General features: G+C 38.8%; 1 protein-coding gene across 1 annotated transcript in view; it reads right to left on the bottom strand.

Annotated features, from left to right (window-relative positions):
- Nucleotides 1-22,080, bottom strand: part of DTWD2 (DTW domain containing 2) — a 72,855-nt gene extending 50,775 nt beyond the window's left edge. The window contains exons 1-2 of the mRNA XM_030257983.4: nucleotides 21,854-22,080; nucleotides 465-555 (exon numbers count right to left, since the gene is read on the bottom strand). Coding sequence (XP_030113843.1) covers nucleotides 465-555; nucleotides 21,854-22,002 — 240 coding nt within the window. The 5' untranslated portion in view covers nucleotides 22,003-22,080. The remainder of the gene's footprint in view (nucleotides 1-464; nucleotides 556-21,853) is intronic.
- Nucleotides 22,081-22,518: the final 438 nt, after the last annotated feature.

The raw sequence follows: 22,518 nt of genomic DNA, 5'->3' as shown, positions 1-22,518 counted from the left end.
TAAGGGAGCATGTCCCGGTCAGACAACTTGAACTGGCTAAACATAGTTATTTCACACATAGAATGCCATGACCAGTATTTAAACTGGGGATGGTCAGGAACTGTCAACTGCTGCTCAGGGATAGGCTAGGCCTCAGCATGTGGTGAGCACTGTATCTTGCATCACTTGCTGTTATTATTAATAGTTGCAGCAGTAGTAGTAGTACTACTGCTCCTGTATTTCACTTTGTTTAATTTATTAAATTGCTCTTATCTCTCTCACAGAAAATTTTACAATTTTCTCCCACTGCTTCTCATCCCCATCCCATGTGACAGAGGGGCAAGTACTGTGGCACTGCATGGTACTCAGCTGATGGCTGGGGTTGAAGCATGACAATGAGGTGACAGCACAGCTGTTTCCTCCTGCCTGCCATTTACTGCATTACGATTAGAGCTCAAGTCTCTTAGTTACACAGCCTTACTCACCTCTGCTGGATGCTGAATTATATACAAGCAGGTAGAGACCTTTAGTGGATGTACAGGCAGGAAAGGACACAAACACACCTTCTGAGGACGGCTACAAGGCAAAAGGGAGTGAGAGAATAAAGATAATCAGCAGTTTATGAAAGAAGATATAACTACATTGCAGAAATACAAATCACATTCCCTAAGAACTTCCCCTAACCACATTTTATTAAACCTCATGTAATTTTATGTTTGAAACTCCTTTCATTTCTAAAAATAAAGAGGCAAGCTTTTCATTGAAAGAGCATTTTGAGAACAGTGTTCCTGTGGTTCAGTTAGGGTTGCAGCACTCTAAAAATTCTTTTGTCATCTTCAAGATGAGCAGCTTACTAGCATCCATACCCTTATTAGACAAGTCTGCTACTGTTTTCCTAACAAGTTCATTTCAACAACATGATGAGCTATAATAGAACATACAATATTTAGATTTTATATAATATTTAGAATGATTTATTAGAATATAACATTTTAGAAGTATACACACATGAAAACCCAGACATGATGTATTTTAATTTTTTATAATTCCATCTATGCCGAAATATGTATCAGACATGTAGACCGAAAACAGAAAAAGCCTTATTAGGAACATCTAATCTAAGTCAGACAAAAAAATTATTTAAAATTCTTTAGTGTACTGACTCAAGTTGTTGAAACTACTAGCTGAAGAACAGTATCTAAAGAAATTAACTTATGCTTAGTATGAAACTGATGTGCTGGGTGATCAAGAATAAACAGAAGCAAAGAAGTAAGCTTGAAGATTTTCACAGAGAGATTGAATTGTCATTCTAGAAAAAAACACATTCACGTGCATGTGCATGGACAGATGTCACTCTAGCTCTTTGCATAGATTATTCAACTACTCAGGAAAATGAAGACTTTTCTTAACAGTGAAATTACTACATGTAGTCATCAATTAAAATCACACCATCTCTGCAAACAAAACTCTATACACTTAAAACATACAAAGTCAGTATTTTCAGCAGGGATAGGGACTTGGACCAGAGTTTCACCTGCACCCTCCTTGTAACCTTTACTGTTAACAATTCATACATTGACCACACAGGAGAGACAGTAAGCAATGAATCACTGCAGCAGATGTGATTCAAAGAAGCGAATTCTGAAGACAGGTTCAAATTAAATTCATGACGAGCTTGACAGAGAATGAATTTGCTTGCTCACAAGAGCATGCACCCAGACAGGTGGACTAAGTAATCTTGCAGTGATCCACATCAGTACAACTGTTCCCCATTCAAATATTAGTATTTAATAGTAAATGGCAGCATTATAGAAAGGCAGTAAGAACTGATAAGCTGCTCTTTATCAGCTGACAGGCTGTGCTAATTTAAAACTTGTACTTCAAGCTCCAGCTACTGAGGCACAGAGGCTATTCCCTTCTCCACATGATATACCCAATACCATTCACAATACAAAATGAGGATGGGGGAAATGTTGATGCAAAACAAGAAATTGGTACTTCTCAAAATGAGCACCAGAAAAATAAATGTTAAGTATTTAGACAAAAAGGTTCACACACAATAAATCAGCCTAATGGCAAACTGGAAATTATTCTGATACACTTTTCTGGTGTACCATTCCAGTAGGCTGATGTCTGCTGTTCCTTCTAGTACTAGCATTTTCCTGTTGATAATGCAGCATAAATTTGGCATATTCTGGTGTATTAATGGCCAGGCTTCGGGCCTAAAATTAAGCAATCTGTAACCCAACTATTCAGTGGGCTACCCGAGGGACCTTCATCATGAATGAACTGAAAATAACCTCACTTCCAGGTCTGATGGGTTACTCTCTAGTGCAATCCCTTTATCTTTTTCCCAAACGTTCTCAGATGTAAGAAATTTAAACAAAAATCTCTGTTTTGATAACAACCTAGAAGCAATAAATACTGTTAAGACTGATTTTTGCCTGTGCCCTGATTGTTAAGTCAAAGTTCATCCTCTCTTTGATTATCAGGTTTGTCAGAAACTCAGGTCTATGTACAAAGTGTGACTCCTTGGTTTCTCTCCAATAGCTGGTTCACTACAACAGCTGGTTTCACTTACAAGATAAGTTGTTAAAGGTCTCCCCATTTCCTGCTGAAGAGAGATGAAGGCATGAAAATCTACTAAAGCAAGCTGTTCCAGAACAGTTAGCTGTTGACTTCAATCCCATGAGCTACACTGTTCATTACCTCTCATAAGTACACGAAAGAACTTCCAGTGATTTCTGACCTCAGGGTGTTTAATTATAACAAATTTCACTAGATATAACTTATTTTCAAGTCTCCTTTTGGTATATGTTTTTTGTATTTTCCAAACTGGTTTGGATTTTTCACAGTTAGCTTTTTAAGCTTTGTTAATCTGAGAGAAAAAAACATCAACCCTAACAAAAATAAGAAAATTACTTGGAAAGTAAGTATTTTCAAATAGCTGCAAAATAAATTCTGCTTATAATTTGATCTGGGAGCAGAACACAGACTATGACAAATAAAGAATTTCCCAATATAATTTAATTACTTACATATGCATATACATTACATAACTTTAAGCACTCAATTAGGTACCTAATTACATTGAATACATACTTTTACAATCCCATCTTGAGGGCACAAGACTTACTTCTGTAATTTTACTTTGGAACCTAACAGTTATTTGTGAGACAAAAAAACCTCAGCATTATTCGTTCATGAAACCAACATTACCAGTCCACATCTGTGGGACAGGAAGCATTGCAGAACAAACTAAGTTCTGTTCCACCCCCACAAAAGCGAAGCATTGCAGAACAAACTAAGTTCTGTTCCACACCCACAAAAGCTGCCTTTGCTCTGAGAAAGGCCACCTAGGCAGAAAATGCATTTAGTCTTTTTCTTTTGTTTAAAGATGCTGTTTTACTCTCGCGCTATATACACAGCTGATGTTATGGAAGAAGCAGCACCAGGAACTTCTTTAACACTGAACATCATCTTTTTCTCATTTCTAGAAATCAAAGTAGCAATCAGCTCTAGGCAGGAGCAGTAGTGTTCATAATATTAAGGAAAAGGTTTATGGGTTGAGATCAGGATTTTACAGAGGATAATTCTTGTTGTGTTATTCTCCTATATGTGATTTCAGTACAGCTCAAAGATACCCAGTGGATTCCTACCTGTTTTTCAATACAGCTTGTCTAGTCTAAAAAATTATGATGAAGTAACCTATCACAATGGCATGACTAAAAGAAAAAAAATAATAATTCCATATGTTGCAAGAATGTTCTGCATGAAAAAGACAGCCATGTACATGTACTGACCTCATAGCTTTCTCTCCATTATTTATATCTCAATTAATGATACTCAGAATAGCATTAAGTCTATCTTCCCAGCAGAACTGAATATGGACAGAGGACTGTGGTATCAGGTTTAGTGGGATTACTTGTTTCTGGGCAGAGATACTCCCAAAGTAAATATGCCATAATCTGGAAAACAGTGAGCTAATTCTGGAGCTCTTTCCAAGTCTCTGTATTATTTTATTTCAACTTGCTTCAGAACTTTACCTTGCTACATGTCCAAAGGCTTCTTCTGAGAACAAGCATCATTCTGTGAATGCAAGAGAGTGTATTCATACACCCATACTCAGAAAACTACAGGTAAGTTATTCAAGGATTTAAACCCAAAGTAAGCAAAAACTAACAAAGTTGCAGTTTTATGCTCAGCATTTGTAGACATTTTTATGTAAACATACAGAGGTTAAGTGTGCCAAGCACATGTTCTAGAAACAATGCTTCCAGTATTAAAATAAGGAAGAAGTTGATGTTTATTAACTACTAACACTTGTAGCAACATATTCATGTTGCAACACATATTGCCAAGGTCAGACCCCAGACTGTATTTTCTAAAAAACATGCCTGCCAAAACAGAAATGGCTGCTTCAAGTAAATTATATTTCTCTACTCTTTTTGTCAAAACACCAACAGTTTCAAGGTCAAAACCCACCTGAGAAATCTGAAGAAAAGCTGCAAGTTACCATATGTTTGTTTTAATACTAACGCTTTTATGAATGTTTTTACTGACTCAAGTCCATTACTCCCATGTATTAAAACAACATTCAGGAGTTTTGCAAAGCTGGGGGGTGGGGGGAGGGTTGGAAGTTTAAAAGGAGAGGCCCATTTCTTTTTAAAAATTTGAAAACTAATGCTATTTTTGCTACTTTTATGTTAGAGGACAAACACAAACTAAAAATTTATTTAAGAAAACATTTTGCATTCTCCACCTTAACCACTACAGCTATAGAGGGAACATAAAAGAAAGACTGGATTATACATAGGTAAGTAGACCGTATACATAGACATGTACATACTTATGTATCTAGGAAGAAACAATCCTAACCCAACAATTAGAAAAAAAACACAGTCTGAAGTTAAGATGACATAACATTCAATAGTACAAACTTTCAATAAATAATCCTGTGAAAATAGCAGTTTAATGCCAGACAGTTCTCAAAAAATGCAGATCAGTTGTAAAGTGTTACCAATAATTAAACACAGAACATTTTTATGACACTACACAAGCTTCTGGTGTGCACTCTGAGTGCTGGAGAAGCCAGATGAAAAATACCTGGAATAATTTCTCATGTCATCAGCACTGTCTAGGTTTCTTCTAGGCTTATTTTGAAAATTCTTTACTCAAGCAAAATTTCAAGCCTTATTTTTAATGAGGTTTCCTGAGAAAAATCAGGCTAAGAAGATTACTCTGGCTTTATTGTGTTCCAGATCCCATTTCTTCCTTCTGTCTCTTTTAAAAAATTTAGAAAGTCACTGGTCATAAGGCATAAAAATGTAAAATTAAATCCTTACAAACTTGATTAGAGTCAATAGCCACATAAAACACAGTATCAGAAACACAGATGGAGGGAGTATCAAGAACAATAATAGAGGACTTCCTTTTCCTCTTGATAATCTGTGTAACACCAGCTTCCTGGCAAAGAATAAAGGAAAAATAAATTTTTTTAAAAAGGCACATTGCTAACGTTTTGCTTCCCACAAGAAGTTATAAATAAATAAATCAGGTGTATGGGTTGGTTTTGTTTTAGCGCTTTAGTTTTTTAATGGTGTAACCAGTGAATTTGATTGAACATACCACTGTTCCCAGAGTAAAAACATACACTTACATGTGTATGAACAGGAAAAATATCTAATACAAATCACAGTGAAAATCTTTTGTTCAAAGAAAATATTACATGCAATAATGGAAAAAAATTGTTTATATGTTACCCAACAATATAAATCATCTATTTTGCAAACAAATTGCCTTCAGGTGTAAAAAGGTAACTATTTAAAGAAAACTGAGTTATCCTGCACAAAAGCTTTTGTAACCTTTTCAACACAATAAAGACAGCAACTTTAAGCTTTAAGGTTTAAACAGAATACAGAAATAAACTAACTCAGCTGATCTGAAATCTAGAATATACTTGTTCTAATTCATATGAGAAGTTCTACCACAGCTCTCATGCTATCATGAGGAGAGCTATGGAGTCCTTTGGTGTCTCTCCATTTTGCAGCTCATTTTCCAATGCATATCAAATGTTCACTGTGCTAAAGAGCTTGAGGCCCATGAGTTTGAATGTCAGGACTGCATATAACACCATATCACTATCAGCTTTCTCCTCTTGCTCCTCCAGAGTACCAGCTAGAAAGAAAAAAGCATCCTCCTTGAAACACTCATTTAGATCAACACTCAATGGATCAACAGCAGAACGGCTTGAGTTGGAAAAGATCTGTGAGATCATCTCATTCCAACTCCCCAGACATAGTCAGGGACACCTTTCAGGATCAAGTTGCTCAAAGCGCTGTTCTGGCTCTGAACACTTCCAGAGATGGGTTACCCACAGCTCCTCTGGAACAAGTGTTCCAGTGCCTCACTACCCTCACAGGAAATAATTTATTCCTAAAGTATAATTTAAGTCTAATTTTATCTCTTTTAACTTCTAGATCTTGCTCCTTTTGCACTTTAAACCTGTTATATATTCTAGTACAGGTTCCAAGACCTTTCTATCTAGCTCCAAAAGCCACCGCAGTCGTAAATATTAAATTCACTAAAATAGGCCAGATTAAATGTAGCATTTTGTACCAGAAGACATTTAATGCAGTATCACAAACTTCCAAACCAACAAGACCATAAAATTGACCAATTAAATAGAGGCTACCATTGTAATCAACAAGTTCATTTCCAGAGGGCTTTCCTCATAGTTGTACAGTTGATAAAACATAGATTCTGTTCTTGCCTCAAGGTACTATCAACACAGCAAACTTGGTCACAGTATAAAGAGGCATTCAGAAAGCAATGCAGTATTTTTAGACAAAAACTGCCTTTGGATGGACCTAGAATCCCACTGCAACTAATGGGGTCAAGTGTTGTGGTGTGGTTTTTCTTTAGATTGATGTCTGTTCGGTGTCTGTTCATTTTCCTCCTCCCTGGTCCTCTCCTCTTCCCAGTTGCCAGTCTTCCCGAGCTTTTTCCCGGCCCCCTCCTCTCCGGGTTGTCTGGCCTCCCTTTCACTGCCCCTTTCCGTGCCTACATCCCTGTCATTCCTTCTGGCCGCTTCCCCTGCATCCACAAGCATTCCCGGTCCATTTAGTGAGACTGAACACCCTATTGGTTGCTTTGTGTTATTCCACTCCCCTGTTTCCCCTGATAGGTTTGTGATATGTTAATCCCACCTCAGACTCCTTCCCAGCTCTGCCCTCGTTGGTTGCTGTTCCTGCACCCCTCCTCTTGAGTTCGGGTATAAAACCTTTGTCCGCCCTCCTTGGAGTGTCTTGGGGCTCACTGAATAAACCCATGTCATCACACCTTAAGTCCCGTGTCACCTCTGTCTGCCCCCGCGCCGATAACTGGGGCAGCAGAGCGCGCAGGGGACGGCCGCACCACCTCTTCCCGCCCGCCGCCCAGCACGCCACCGCCCGAGGGTATCGTGCGAGAGCAGCGAGCCGCGGTACAACAGGCGAGAGATACAGCAATGAGAAAAAGCAATGGCATGGAGTCAGAGATACTTCAGAGAAGAGGTACAGAAAGGTTCAGAAGGGGGTCAGGGAGACAGAGCTCCCTGCCACGCAACAAGGCACCCACTACTATTGAGCAGCTAGGAGATCACAGAACTATTTCCTAGCACTTAGATTTCTTGTCGATTTCTCAAGATTCCATGTAGGAGCAGGAGAACTGCTAAGACTTGGTACTCATACATTGTATGGTGAGAAGATACATCCCTTGCCTTTCTTTCTGTTTTCCACTCTAACCACAGCTACCTATGCAAAACACTGATTTTCCATCATAATCAATCAATTTGGAAACTTTGCTTTCTTGTGAATTTGAAACAATCTTGGGCCTCTGCCCAGAGCACTAGATTTCAGAAAACCTGAATAAAGAATACAGTAGTTAATTCACAGAGGTATCAAGGAATACCAGCAGAGACTAAGGGCAAAAAGAAACACCTACCTATTACATTCATGAACATTATGTTACATCACATGGGCAGGGGAGAAACTCACAGCAATAAAAAGCTGTCCATTATCAAGCTGTCCATATCATGAAGATACACTTTTTAGTTCAGAAAATCACAAAACCACTATTCCTATCAGCCATAAATATCACTCTACAGGTGCCCAGTATTTATGATGATCCCCAGGTACCTGTTATTCATTATTTAGCTCTCCATCACAGAACCTCATGTTTGACCCATTTGTTCTGAGTATGGTTTACTGGCACAAATCACTATTTCAAAAAAAAAAAAAAAGAAAAAAAAAAAAGAAAAAAAAAAAAAGAAAAAAAAAGAAGCAATAGACCATTATCCAGCTCCTACACTCAGCAAGAGAACGTAAAACTCAGCTACATAAGTGTTGAAAACAAGAGTAGAGACTATATGTGGTTTCATTTTAACATTTACTTTCAGAGCAACCCAATATATTTCAGGGATTATGACCTGAGCTCTTACTGGGGGAAAAAAAAAAAAAGCAACAAATGTATCTCAAAACCAGCTAAATTTTCAGCTGTTGGCAACCACCCACTAGAAACAGGATTTACGTCACCAACTCATTGCATCTCCAGCACCAAACAACTATCAGGTTGTAATGATTTTCAAAGTTCAGTGGGTCTGGATTTGAACAACGGTGGCAATATATTTCAGAAGCCCTACTTACAAAGATTACAAGATATTATTTTCCTAGGTTTAAGACTAAAACTGGACTAAAAAGTCAACTTTCCAGAAGAAAGAGACAGAAGCAGTCACTTAGTTCATGACAAGCTCTGAGTTCTCATTAAAGAAAACCTTGCTATTTTTTTGAAAATTACATCAGCTAGTGCAGTTCTTCAAAAATTAGGCAAATAAACCTACATACATACATACATTTCTCTTTAGAAAATGTGTATCTGTAAAAAAAAATCTAAACTTAATGAAGAAAAGCATCTTTCCTTCCAAGTATCTGGTAGCTTATGTATCATAACATACATAACTTCTATTTTGCATTACCATATTTTTCACAGTGGTTTTCAACATAAGTAAATAGTACAAGAGATTTTATCCTCATTATCAGTGGAAGTAGCAGCAGCACATATTGAAGATGTAGTAGCTAGAGAATTACCAATTATGGGTGAAGTGGCTTTTACGGAGAAGTTTATAACACTACAGTGATGTTGGAACTCAAAATGTCCCTCAGACATTTTTGGATGTTCCGGGTCCAGGTCAGTAGCATTTGAGACCCTGGCACACAGCTGCAAACAGCTGTGATTTTGGATTTGAACCATGGAACGATTTACCAGCCTTGCAGAAGAACAAGAAGTCACAAAAGTTTAGATATTTTAGTAGAGGTAGCCACAAAGTGAAGGGAAGAATTTTTGAGTGCTGTACAGGGGGAGTTTCTGTTTTGTACATGGGGGTCAGAAGTTTTAAGATGGAGGGATTTGGGCCTGTCCTGCCCTCCCTCTTTCTTCTTCCTTATCTCCATGTTCTTGGTGATGTTGGCACTCAGACTGGTTTAGAGTAGAAAGGCATTATTTAATATAGGTAATAGGCATTGGGGAAAAACTATAAACATTTAACATTTAATGTACCATTAAGATAGCACCAGCCCTGGGTGGAGGGAGAGAAGAAGAAGACAGGAGTCAGAAAGGATGTCAGGGTGTGTGTGTGCCTTTGCCTGAGCTGCTGAGCAAACCGCAGCACTCAAGAAGAAAATCTTTTAGATAACTTGCAATAAACTACCTTGAGATTGGACAAGAGAGGACTACTGAGCCTTTCTTTGGAAGCACGGGTTGGAGGAGAGACTTTTCCACCACATGGAGCCACCCCCAACCTAGAGGTGAGCTCCAACACAGTGACATGCAATTATACTGGAAGAATTTTAAGTTAATTTGGACATTTCCTTTAGACTTTGATGCTACAATATGAATCAACTGGTTACCCAACAAAATAAATAGATTCTTTAGTACAGCATGTGCATGAACCGTGTAAGAGTACGCTATCCTTAATGAGCGATCTTCTGTGTATTTGCATGCTGAAAGTATACAGACAAAAACCAATATATTTCAAAAATGTGGACAAAGGCAGCACCAACCTTATTAAAGGCTTTTAAATTGCACTGTGTTCTCATGTGTCCATTTCCTAAGGCAAATAACCTTTCTGCCTGACCAATTAAATCATAAATAAATGACAAACAAGTTAGTTTGGGGATTTTTTTTTCCAGCCTTGTATGTTCATGGCAGTTTTACAAGCCTAATGAAAACATGTCCAATACAACAAGTATCTTCTACTGCTTTAGAAGACAAAAGGTGCAGAGAAAAAAAAAACAAAATATCCACACTGTATCATTTCCTGAACTTTTAACAAGGAAGTAGACTTTGGCAGGCAGCTTTCTTTGTAAATAACTTCAATTAACAAATCAATAGAAGAACATTCTTTCAACAGCTTAACTGTTTACATTAAAGTTGGCTGTGGCTTCCACTGGAACTAATAGGAGTAAATAAATAAAATAGTATTTAGCTTATGCAGCACTGCAGTCATTACAGAAAGGCCAGGAAAGCCAAAAACTAATGAGCCTGAGATTGTTGACATTTTCATGCAACTTGGCTCTAGAGTCTGGCAAAATACCTGGCACCCTGACAAACTTGATGCCAGACAGCTAGCAGAGCTTTAAATTTGTTGAAGAAGGTGAAGCAGTAATGGTGTTTAAAGTGTGCCATTGAGACATCAAGAAGTTAAACTCAAGTCTTACATTGCCACCTTATAATTCCCAATCTGTTTCACAAGCTCAGATGCTACCACAAGAAAAGACAAAGCAGAAAGACTGTGTAACCAAAACATCTCATGAAAAAGTCCTGAATTTCCCAGGGAAGAGAGGAACCCAACAATCCAAGCAAGAAAGAGGAAAAAAATTTTTAAAAGAAAAAAATAAAAAACATTTTCAACAATACAGCACCATCATCATGGGTCTGGTAGGCTTGGTAGTCCCTTGCATGCCTGCACAAACACATGACTCTCAGAAACTGTGGCTGACTCTTCCTCTTCTTCTCAGTCTGGTAGCTTGGTGTGAAGGAACACAGGTTCTTTAGCACCCCATGTGTAATAAAGGTTCAAAATTAAAACTGAAGTGAGACGGGGAAACTGAGATTAAAACACAGTTTGTAGCCATTGACAGTACATTCCAGGTACAGTGAGGGGTTCAAACAGCAACTGAAGCTGTGTAAATGCAGGCTACAAATCTCAAGTTAAATTTACCTAAAATCTTATTTGCACTGTTGTTTTTTCTTGTTAATTTATCAAAAAAGGATTGTTACAACTTTTCATTAAGGGTAACGTTGCAAAAATCTATCCAGGCAGGAATAAAAATTTCTAACACTAAGCCCCAGCTTATAGGTTTTTTTCAGTTTTAAGTTTTAATTGCATGAGTGACAGTATCTTCAAAACATGTTGACCAAGTTTCAATAAAACCGCCCTTGCTACCTCCACAAAAGGAATAGGTCACTTCACACTTGAAATGTAGGTCTCTCTTGCAACTTCATCTTATCTAATATAGTATTTTAAACAAAAAACCTATTGAAATGTATACTTTATTTTTTAATAGCAAAACGAAGACTAAGTCCTAGTTTGAAGCAAGCAGATGAAAGAAGGGAGTTAAATTAAAAGCTCACTTCTGCACCAAATAAAGTCAAGGGAATTCTGCCATTGATTTTTAATGAAAACAGGATCAGTGCCCACACATATTTCAGAAGTTAAAAGAGCTAAGGTCTTATGTCTCTCAATGCACACAACAATGCTATATCCTGTTACTTCCAGTTAAAAATTTAACCCTTATTCCTTCCAAAAACTTTTTTTAAACCCTATTAAATGAAGGTATTGCTATAACTTATTATGGTAATACAGAGCACACAACAGAATTCCCTTCCTAAATTATATTTAGCATTAACATGAAAGTAGATAATGTCTCTCAGACAAAACTCCTTTAAAAGAATACACATTACTATTAAAAGAAAGATTCTGCAGTTTATCTTCAACTGAATGCAAGCAAAAATATATTTACTGGAGCTTCATATGACAACCTGTATGTGAAAATAGTTAACTATGAAATAGAATATTCAGTTAAAGTATTCTAGTAAAATATTCATTTCTGCCATAGCAGGTAGAAGAATGGAGCTGTGTTTAGATACTTAGAAAACTTCAGAATAACTCAACAGTATAAAACAATACCAAAAAGGCCATGTGCAATGTTCTGTTCAGACTTCCGGATGCCACTTAGCCGTGAGAGCACTTTAAATGCTATACTGCGCTCTAGTGTCCTTTTTCTGAAGAGCAGCACTTCTGTCAAATACACTGATTCTGATCTAGCATCTATCTTATTAAAAAGCAGTCAGTCGGTTTCCTGATATAATGCAACAAAATTATGTATTTTACAACAGTGTACCCTATATTTAACAGTAAAAAGTTATTTCTTTAAAATATGTTGATTTTTATGGAATACAGAATATCTCTTTTATTTAATCAGGCATCAAAATCATTAAGCCATTCCAAACCATTTTCTGGCTACTGGAAGATGATGCTTTTATAAGGTAAACAATCAATTCAGCACAAATAGTTTTTAATGCTTAATATAGCAGTCACCACATCAAATCTCAGAACCACATTGATTTTTACCACTCAAACCTTTGCAGGCTTCAGGTCCTAGGAAAAAATACCCCATAATAATGCTTTTTTTAAAATAAGAAAGTTAGAAGTCTGTTGCATGAATGAAACTTTCTTGTGTAACTTGAAAACACTAGTTTTATTCCTAATGTAGTATATATTTAGCAAACATGCTTATAAAAGTTAACAAAAAACAAGGTTAGACTGCACCTGAGTACCTCATTAAAAAGCTGACAGGAACAAGAAGGATCACAACAATTAATGGTTAATTTTATGCTCATAAAAGTATCATGGTCTGAGAGGCCACTGGTATTAACTTAAACAGACTGCAGCAGTAAAAAGCTATAAACAGACTCATAAAATAATTCAAAGTTGGACAGCTTGGGACTCAAAGCAAGCATAATTTCAAAGGCTTTGAGCCAACTGATGTTAGCCTACCAGAGTCTCACCAGGCAACCTAGCATTTAACCCAGCAGCTCTAGCATTTAACCGCTCCCAGAAAGTTTAATTAGTTTTTTGTGAAGCTGAAACACAGCTACATTCTGATTGAAACTGACAGGACAGGACCTCTTTTCTGACCAGGGGATGCTGCTGGCCCATGCTTACCCTGCTGCCCACCTCTGCTGTGGAGTGGTTCCCTTGCATGCCAGTATGCAGGCTGAGAGTGTTTAGCCCTGGAAACTGAGCTTTGAATGTGCTGCATTTCCTGAGGTTCCTCATGACTAGACAGCTGTCAGTGTCTTTCTGAACAGCATCTCTAACCTTCCACAGTACAGCAATTGCTCCCTATTGCTCCCTCCACTTGGCTGTCACCTGCAAGCTGGCTGCCCACGCCTTCCACCCTGCCCACCTGGGCACTGGGAGCATATTCAATACCTCTGCCCACAACATAAACCCCCACAGAGACCTCTCCCACTTTGAACTGTAGATTGCTTGAGCTCAGCGGACCGGGAGGCTCTCTTTATTTTGTTTATTTTATAAACCTATTACCTAGTTTGTATCTTCCCAGCTTGACTTTAGTAGAAAGCTCTCAAACAGTCCCTTACTATTCTTAAATTCAGACAAACATAACCACCCCCTACTCCAGAACCAGAACATCATGGTTAGATGCAGTTAAATCCATTAAGCAGTCTATCGAAGAAGGGTATGCTGGTCTTCCATTTGTCTCTTGGCCATATTTGTTTTAGTGCTACATTGACTTCATTAGTCCTCTGACAGTGCCCCTACTAAATTCCTCCCTGACTCCCCTCCCAACAGCTACAAAATCTGCATTTGCAAACGTGAACTGAATAAAAAATTAAAGCAGTGGCTCAGAACAGAATTATATTAAAGCATAACCAACTTAATAGATTTTGACAGATTATATCCACGGTACCATTATAAACGTCAAAGACATTACTGAAGCAGTTTTAAAGGCTTAAGCTCCACAATATTTGGGTGCCTAGATATCTTTAAAACCACTTAAGTTTAAAGCACATATTCATCAGCATCCTTGTTTACTTTTGTAAGGCATGAAACAGCTGTAGGTGTAAGTTGGTGTATACTAGGTGGTTGGTGTATACTATAAAGTGTATATAAAGTTGGTGTATACTAGGTGGTTGGTGTATACTATAATGTAAGCTTGGTGTATACTAGGGGTTATTTTTTAACCTACTTGGAGGTGATATATTCTAAAAGGCACTTAAAATCAACTTAATACACTGTATTAGCTGCCTGCTTTTCATGCATTAGGATTTTTGAAAGAACTTTGATGCTCAAGGAGAATTTGATGTAGATCTCCACAAGAATCAGCACAATTGGAATTCATTGATCTTTCTTATTTTAATGAAGAAATTTCCTACTAGAAAGTACAATTAACAAGCCCTTCTATTAAAAACAAAATAAATTTAAACTATAATGATTTTACAGCCTTACAACTTTATTTGTTGAAAATTCTAACAAGGAGAATTTCTGAAATTTCTAACCAACAATTCTAATAAATCAAGGGTGAGGGGAGAAAGGTGACTTGTTCCTAAATTGCTTAAGTGTAATACTGAATTCAAAAATACCAGGAAAAAACAAGTTCCATACATTATAAAACTGAGTTGGACTGCTACTGTTTCATATACATAGCAAACCCTAAGAACGTCTGAATCACCTTTTTTCAGATCCTCCCTTTTTATAAAATACCACTGTCTTGATTTATCATTTTACAGCTGTTAAGAATATAATCCATTGTTAACAAAACTAGCCTTATCTCTAATTAACTTTTCTGGCAGTAGATTTCCTCAGACTGTTCGGCATCTGTACTTAACCCATAAACTGTAGGTGCTTTTTAGATAAGGAGTATTTTCTTTCCATTATCTGACCAAAGCATCAAAATATTGAATTCCTGAACATTTTATATTCATTCCAATTTAAACCACTTACTCTCTTCCTAGTGCACAATTTGTCTACTTTCAATTTCATTAAACTGGACTTTGGAATAAACAGAAGTGCTAAAGCGCTAAACAGAAATACAGGCTACAATGCCAATTCCATGATATCATAAGAAAATAAAGTTATTTTATAATAAATCTTGTAAGGTTGAATAAGCTGATATTGTCAATTCACACAAAAGTGTGCATTAAAAGGCACTCCTTCCAAATGTAGGATGCATGTATAGTCAATTTTATTTAATATTTTTTGCCTTTTGGACAACAGTTGATTGACTGCTTAAGAAAGGGAAAAAGAGGGGAAAAGCTCTCAAAAAATTGTACTATCAATTAATAATATATAAAAACTAAGGAACACATGTAGAAAGAAATAAAGATAAGCCACAGTAAGTATTTGACTACTCACTAGGCTAAAATTCATGTTAACTTTACAACATAGATGACCTACTATCTACTACTTTGTGCCAGAAGAGCCATAGGATGAGGCCTTCAGAACTTGTTTGGTCCATTTTCTTTACATGTTCACTGGAAAACAAAAATTAAGTACTGCAAGGACAGTAATTAGTAAACTAATACAGCTGAACATTTCCATGAAATTAAATTTGAGATTAAAAAAAATCATATGTTAGAGATAGTCTGCAGTCTTCTGTATGTTAAATAGATTTAGAACCAGAGTTCAAGAATTGAAAAAGAAATTTGTACCATATATCATAGGCATAATTGGTGTAACTCAGAAATTGTATGTAGAAAGATGGAGAAAAAAAAGATCTGTTGACTACGTCTTGCAAGCCAAAAGACAGGTGTGCTTCTTGTAACAGCAGAGACAACTACTAGGCCGACAGATACAGGAGTCTGAACTGAGATTATTTATTCCAAGCAAAAAGCATTACAGATTTTGATGAAAAACATTTAAGCAGAGCTTGTGAAGCAAAAGTATAATTCTGTTAAAGCTATAAAAGTGCCAAATGAAAACTGAATCCAGTGTTCAGAATACTATTTGACTTAAAAAATGAGAAAGGGACACACAGGAGCATTACAAGGGATAAATGTGAATGGGAAATCAGGGGGTGGAATGACATACAATCATTAAAAGGAAGAGAGAAGACTCCAACAAACAATTATCCCAGCTGAAAGGGAAAACAAACCAAAAAAATTATCAATGAAAGAAGTCAGAAAAAAATCAGGTGGAAGAAGTCAGATGACCCTGATAAATCATTTTCAGACTATTCAGAAGAAAAACTAAATTCTAAGAAATTCTAGGCATACTGTTTTAACAAAGGAAGAAGGTTTGAGTGATGCACCTGAAATAACAGGAAAACTGTTTTAAAAATAAAACTCAAACTGAGGGAATACATAAAAAAAAGAAAAAAAGAAAAAACAAACAATAGGTAATTGAAAATAATCTAACTGAATTAAAACCAGTTAGTCACAGGATACTCAGACAAGCTCTATAATAAATAACTCCGGGATATGTCAGGGCTGGTACCCTCAAAAGAGACAGCGCTGCAGCTGAAATTTACGTATGCCAATATCAGATGTAAACCCCAGAAATTACATGAAAAATCACTGGATTTGCTGCACTTAAACTGACTATTATTTGGGTATATGGATAACAGTCTTCAGCTACTTTAGTAACCCCCACAGATTGAAAAGTAAAATTAATATTTTTTTAGGTTTTTGCTTTGTGCTATGTTTACAAAAATCAAAAGCAAATCAAGAAAAATAACCATTGGTATTTTTTAGTATTCCTTACAATTAAACTGGGAAGGCTCAATTCAATTTCAATGTCGAAATATTTTTGGCCTCTTTTACAATACACTACCATCCCCAAGGAAAAGGTGGACTTGATGTAACTACAGAATAGAAGCAAATCAAATGTATTACATTGTTTTAACCAAGAAGATTATTCTCTGATACAGTTCTTGTCTTTGGGAGTCCGCCTCTTAACCTAGAGTTATCCACAGATCTTATGTGGCCAGCCTGACATATTCTTCTTCCTTTTTTAATGCCAACAGATCAAAAAGTAGGCTAACCAAGTCAGCTGAGGGACAAAATCAGAAGTCTAAAAAGATCTCTTCTCATTAATCTGATTACAATATAGCATGAAATTAATAAATGCCTTTGAAAAGATGACTAAAGGACTAGATGTTTTTGTATAAAAAGAGGCTGAGAAGTTGGACTCTTTGTCCTGGAAAAGAGAAAGCTAAGGAGGACATTATGTCTGTGTAAATGACTGATGGGAGCGAATGAAGTTAGGCTCTTCTCAACAGCACCCACTATCAGGGCAGGAGGCAAAACACACAGGTAAACTATGAAACTCCATCTGAACACAGATGGAGTCAAACACTGGAAGAAATTCCCAGAATGGTTGTGTAGTCTCTGTCCTTGGAGATATTCAAATCCCAGCTAGACACAATCCTGGGCAATCTGGTCTAGCTGATCCTGCTTCAGCAGGGTCCTGGCTCCAAGATGATCTCAAGATGCCAACCTCACCTATTCAGTGTCTAAGATTCTGTGATGTAAGCAATGTAGACATGACAGAGTGACCAGGCTACAGCCCCAGCTGAGTATGTCAGATTGTGAGGGTGGTAATTGACAATTATGTCCTCATAGGAAGTGGTGTTCATCTCCAGACAGTAATAACAAAATATGTCAACTGGAAAAAAATCATCCCAAAGTACAAGTAATAAAAGGCTATGAAGCTATTTTCTTGCAACAGCCATTGCTAAAATACTTAATGCATACTTATTTCATTTTCTGCGATTGTTACTCAAACTTTAAAAATTCATGTTTGCACCTAAATACTTTAACAGTGTGCTATAAAGCAAATGCATATATTTATTGTGCTGAAGAAAGCACAAACTGCTTCTTCAGACTCAGCCCTTATATGACATAACAGAATTATTAACAAATATGCGACACTTTTATAAGAACACTACATTTTTCCTCAAAATATGAAGCAGCACCATATCATAACAAGTCATAATTGAATTATCAATGCTATCAAGAGCCCTCACAGCACTCAAATTCACTGTAGTTATTTTAGATATAGGCAAAGGGAGTATTTATATTAACAGATTAATGTTACTCCTTTTCTTGTCCCCCACCCTTGAAACACACGTACAGCAACGCAGCATACATAATAGCAGAACTGAGAAAATATCAGTTATTGTTATCCTAACTTTACAACATAAACCTGTCCTGCAAATATAGAGGACTGTTACCAGTAGGTATTTGTTGGCCTACATGAGACCTAGCAATGTTCAGAAACAATAGATAATACTCACAGTTTAAAGTCATCATTTCTCCTGAAAATATTACCCAGAAGTTCTCTTATAACAATGGAATTTTCCATATGTAGAATCAAGATTTTTAGCAAGAAGTCAATTGTGTATTCATGGCTTTTATATTACCAGTTTTTTCCCTAGCAGAACACTATATATCTAGGAAACACTGAAATCTGACCCACAGAAGCTCACAATTTCAAAATGTTAAATTACTATCAGCGTCACACCACAAAATCAAACTGCTGTCCTACATTACTTCAGTTGTGGGGCCTGCTCATTTTGTTTTTCAAGCTAATAGCAACTTGGAAACTATATTAAGCCTATTCTCCTATTTAAATAGTTGGGTGTGGGGCTTCAACTTCTGAAAGCAAGTAGAATACTTAAGTTAGCTATGAAAGCCTTAAGAAATTATCAATTCAAAATTTATCACCACTAACCTTTTGGTTTTGGCAGACAGACTATGTAATAAATTCTATCCTCAAGAATAAAACAGTCAACTGCACGTACCTCATTTGCACCAGATGCTTCCCATCTCAAACACCAATCATAAGCAGGGTCATTTTAAATTATTTTTTAACTAGCACAACACCTTCAAAATGTAAAACTGTACTACATTACTTCATTCGAATTCTCCCCCATAAGCTATTGCAAATGCTAATATTTTCCCCACCACCACCACAGGTATTAGGAAGTCTCAAACACATACCACTCAGAAACATCATATTCCTTCGGGACACTCAAGTGACATTCATATTATCCAAAATGAAAACTTATCAACCTTACTCACACATTTCTATTTTATGTCTTGACTGACTGAGCACTTGTTAGCAAGTCATCAATCAGCTGTCTTGCCACTTCTATAAATCAGAACCTGAAGTCAGTTACCCTGAGGAATCACCTGGGCTAAAGATGCTAAAGAGAGCCCATTCTTCCATGCTTTTGTACTGAATTCAGACCTAAATTGCATTCATTAAGGAACCTTACGGCAAAAATCTAGAGTTCAGAAAACTGAGGAAGTCAATTAAATACCCCTGGCCCCAGCCAACATGATACTGTTAAGGGTAATACTGCTTCCCATGAGGCACCCTAAGTTACAGCATTACCCACTTCAACTCCAAGTCATGCCACAGAAAGTCATGATCAATGAAAAGCATAATTTAGCTATAATCTTGAAGAATAGCATGGAAAGGCTACAGTGAAAAATATACTGAATGTACAATTTAGCCTTGCATTGTCACCACCACAAAAAAATCCCATACATTTTACTTTTTTCTTAAAAAGTATCTCTGTGGTCTTTTCATTCTCCTTGGTTTTTCTGCCCCCCTGCATTTCTTTCAGTGGCTGTGCTCATTGTTCCCATGCTCCTCAGAAGGAGCAGTAATTCATCCACAACTCTTTAGGAAGCTGATGTTTTAATACTCTAGATGGTAATGAGGAGCTGGACAAATACTTCGCATCATGTTTACTATGAAAGAAAACAGAGATACCTATTCTAGAAATCATTTTTTGTACTTGACTCATCAGAGAATCTGTTAAAAATTTAAGGACCTGAAGTAGATATTGTAAAACACACTAACAAAATAAACAACAACAGCAGTACTCTACAGGCATTTTAAAAGAACTCAACATTAAAATGCTTAGTAAGGATGACAGTGGGTTAACTCTTACTCAGCCAATTCCTTGCCATGTAAGGACCTGAAATGCAGAGCATTAAGCAACTATTACGAAAAAGAAATTAAAAATAAAAAAAAAAAAGAACTTCAAGAAAGAAGACTGCTAATGTGAACGGAAACTAAAAATAAAAATGCGGTTAGTAGAACCTTACAAAAATACATGATTTATATGAAAAGAATTGGCATGGCTTTAGGAAAAGGAAACCCTTCTTTTCAGAACCATTTAAGATCTCTGAAAGAGTCAATAAATACAGGAGCGAGAGCACTGTAGTTGACAAAAATCAACTTTGGCTTTCCAAAAGAGTTCCCAAAAGGTTACTAGGAAACTAAGCAGCTATAGGATAAGGAAGAATCCTTATAAACAGAAATGTATCACCCAAGGTAAAAATCTCTAGCTGGTTTGCTCATACCTGGAATACTATGTGCAAGGGAGGAAAGTAGAAGCCACAGTCAAAATAAAACTTAATTCCTCCCCACTGTGGTTTGTAGGCCTGTGGTGTGTCCTTGTTAGCCAGATGTTGCTGATACATGGAATTTACATGGGTTCAAGGGGGAAATTAACTTTAAAAAAAACCCCTATATTTAGAAGGGGATATTAGATACAGAACCACATCCAGCTCAATAACTTCTTTAAGCTAAAAGTTATTGAAGAAAAAGAAGGCAGCAAAATGCAATTGTCATTCACCTGCTTGGTTTTCATCTCTTATTATACACTATCGCTTGTGACTACTTGTTCTAAGAGCGAACACTTAGAAATATGATGACTTGCACAATACATATTTTTTATTACAGTTTACACATAGGAAACTCACCAGCAATAAGCTTCTGAACTCTGACACTTGAAAGAGATTGCAACTACACTGTTAGCAAAATTACATGCCTTTCCACTTGTTTCACCAATGACCAGGAACAGAAGAATCAGTATGGGTGCTGAGCTTTTTTTCCTGGCACTTAAGCACAAGCATTTCAGTTCAGGAACCTGCACTCACTTTACTAAAGGGATGTACATACGTAAGTATAAAACTAGGTTGTGAGGTATTGTGAGGTATTTTGAAGTCACTGCCTGCTTCAAAAAGACACCTGAATTCCAAGCTGTATTAACCAGTGCTTGAATGGATTTCAAAATTAGCTGTAAAGTTGTTAGGTAAGGCTAGTTTCTCATTTTCTTTTGACAAAGCACCAAAGACTGCCCAGATGTACTGAGCATCATGTGCCTCGCTGCATGGCACTGAGGGGACACATCTTCACTTTCTCCTTTGCTTTTAAAAGGCAAGCATAGAGATAACATGTGTAGCACTCTCTGTGTTGAGCCTCTAGATATTCCCCACCACATTTACCGACTCCTTGGACAACCGTGTAAATTGATATTACGTTATTGCTACACAAGAGGTGTGTACATGCTTTTAGGACATGATGGCCTCAGGACAAGAGGCAACAAGCAGAAACTGAGGCACACCTAGTTCCACCTGAACAGGAGGAAGAACATCTCTACTGTGTCTGGAACAGATTGTCCAGAGAGGTTGTGGAGTCTCCGTCACTGGGGATATCCGAGATCCACCTGGATCCTTTGCCGCGTGCTTTGGGATGGCCCAGCTTGAACAGGAGGCTGGACCGGATGACCCCGCGCGGTCCCGCCCAGCCTGACCCGTGCCCTGGCTGCGCGATGCCATAAGCGCTGGAGGGCGCACAGAGCGAGCGAGACCCCGCTCACACCGTCCCGCTCTGTGCGGGTGCCCCTGCGGGCAGCTCGGCCCCTGCCGAGCCCCCGACCCGCGCCCGACGGGGCCTCAGCGCCGCCTCACGGCGCCCCGCGGCACCTCCGCGGTCCCGCGCCCGCGTCACCTGCAGCGCCCGCACACGGGCCGCCTCTCGCAGCGCTCCACCGGCAGCTCCCACAGCCCTTCGCAGCCCTCGCCCTCCCCGCCCGAGGCCGAGGCCGTGGCCGTGGCCGGGCCCGGATCCGCCCCGCTGCCGCCGCCTCTCCCCTCCATGCCGGCGTGGCGAGACCGCGAGGCTGCCGAGCGCCAGGGGGCGCCATCCGGCAGGACAGCGCGCGGCCTCCGCTCACGTGAAGAGGCGGCACCGCCCCTTCCCGTGGCACGTCCAATAGGAGCGCGCAAAGCACAGGCGGAGCCCCGCCCACTGGCGCGGTGCCAATGCGAGCCGCTCGCGCGCCGCAGCGGGGCGCGACCAGCAGGGGGTGCTGTCGGCAAGCGGCCATCGCGCGGAGCCGCTTGAGCTTTCCCGGGTGCTGCCCGGGGAGCCCCGCCCCGCCCGGGGAGCCCCGCCCCGCCCGGGGAGCCCCTCCCCGCCCGGGGAGCCCCGCCCGCGGAGCCCCGCCCCGCCCGGGGAGCCCCTCCCCGCCCGGGGAGCCCCGCCCGCGGAGCCCCGCCCCGCCCGGGGAGCCCCTCCCCGCCCGGGGAGCCCCGCCCGCGGAGCCCCGCCCCGCCCGGGGAGCCCCGCCCCGCCCGGGGAGCCCCGCCCGGGGAGCCCCGCCCGGGGAGCCC

The sequence above is a fragment of the Taeniopygia guttata genome, chromosome Z (assembly GCF_048771995.1).
Source record: "Taeniopygia guttata chromosome Z, bTaeGut7.mat, whole genome shotgun sequence".
Classification (NCBI taxonomy): domain Eukaryota; kingdom Metazoa; phylum Chordata; class Aves; order Passeriformes; family Estrildidae; genus Taeniopygia; species Taeniopygia guttata.
Note: the sequence above shows the minus strand (reverse complement) of the source record. Positions and strands in the feature narration are given on the sequence as shown.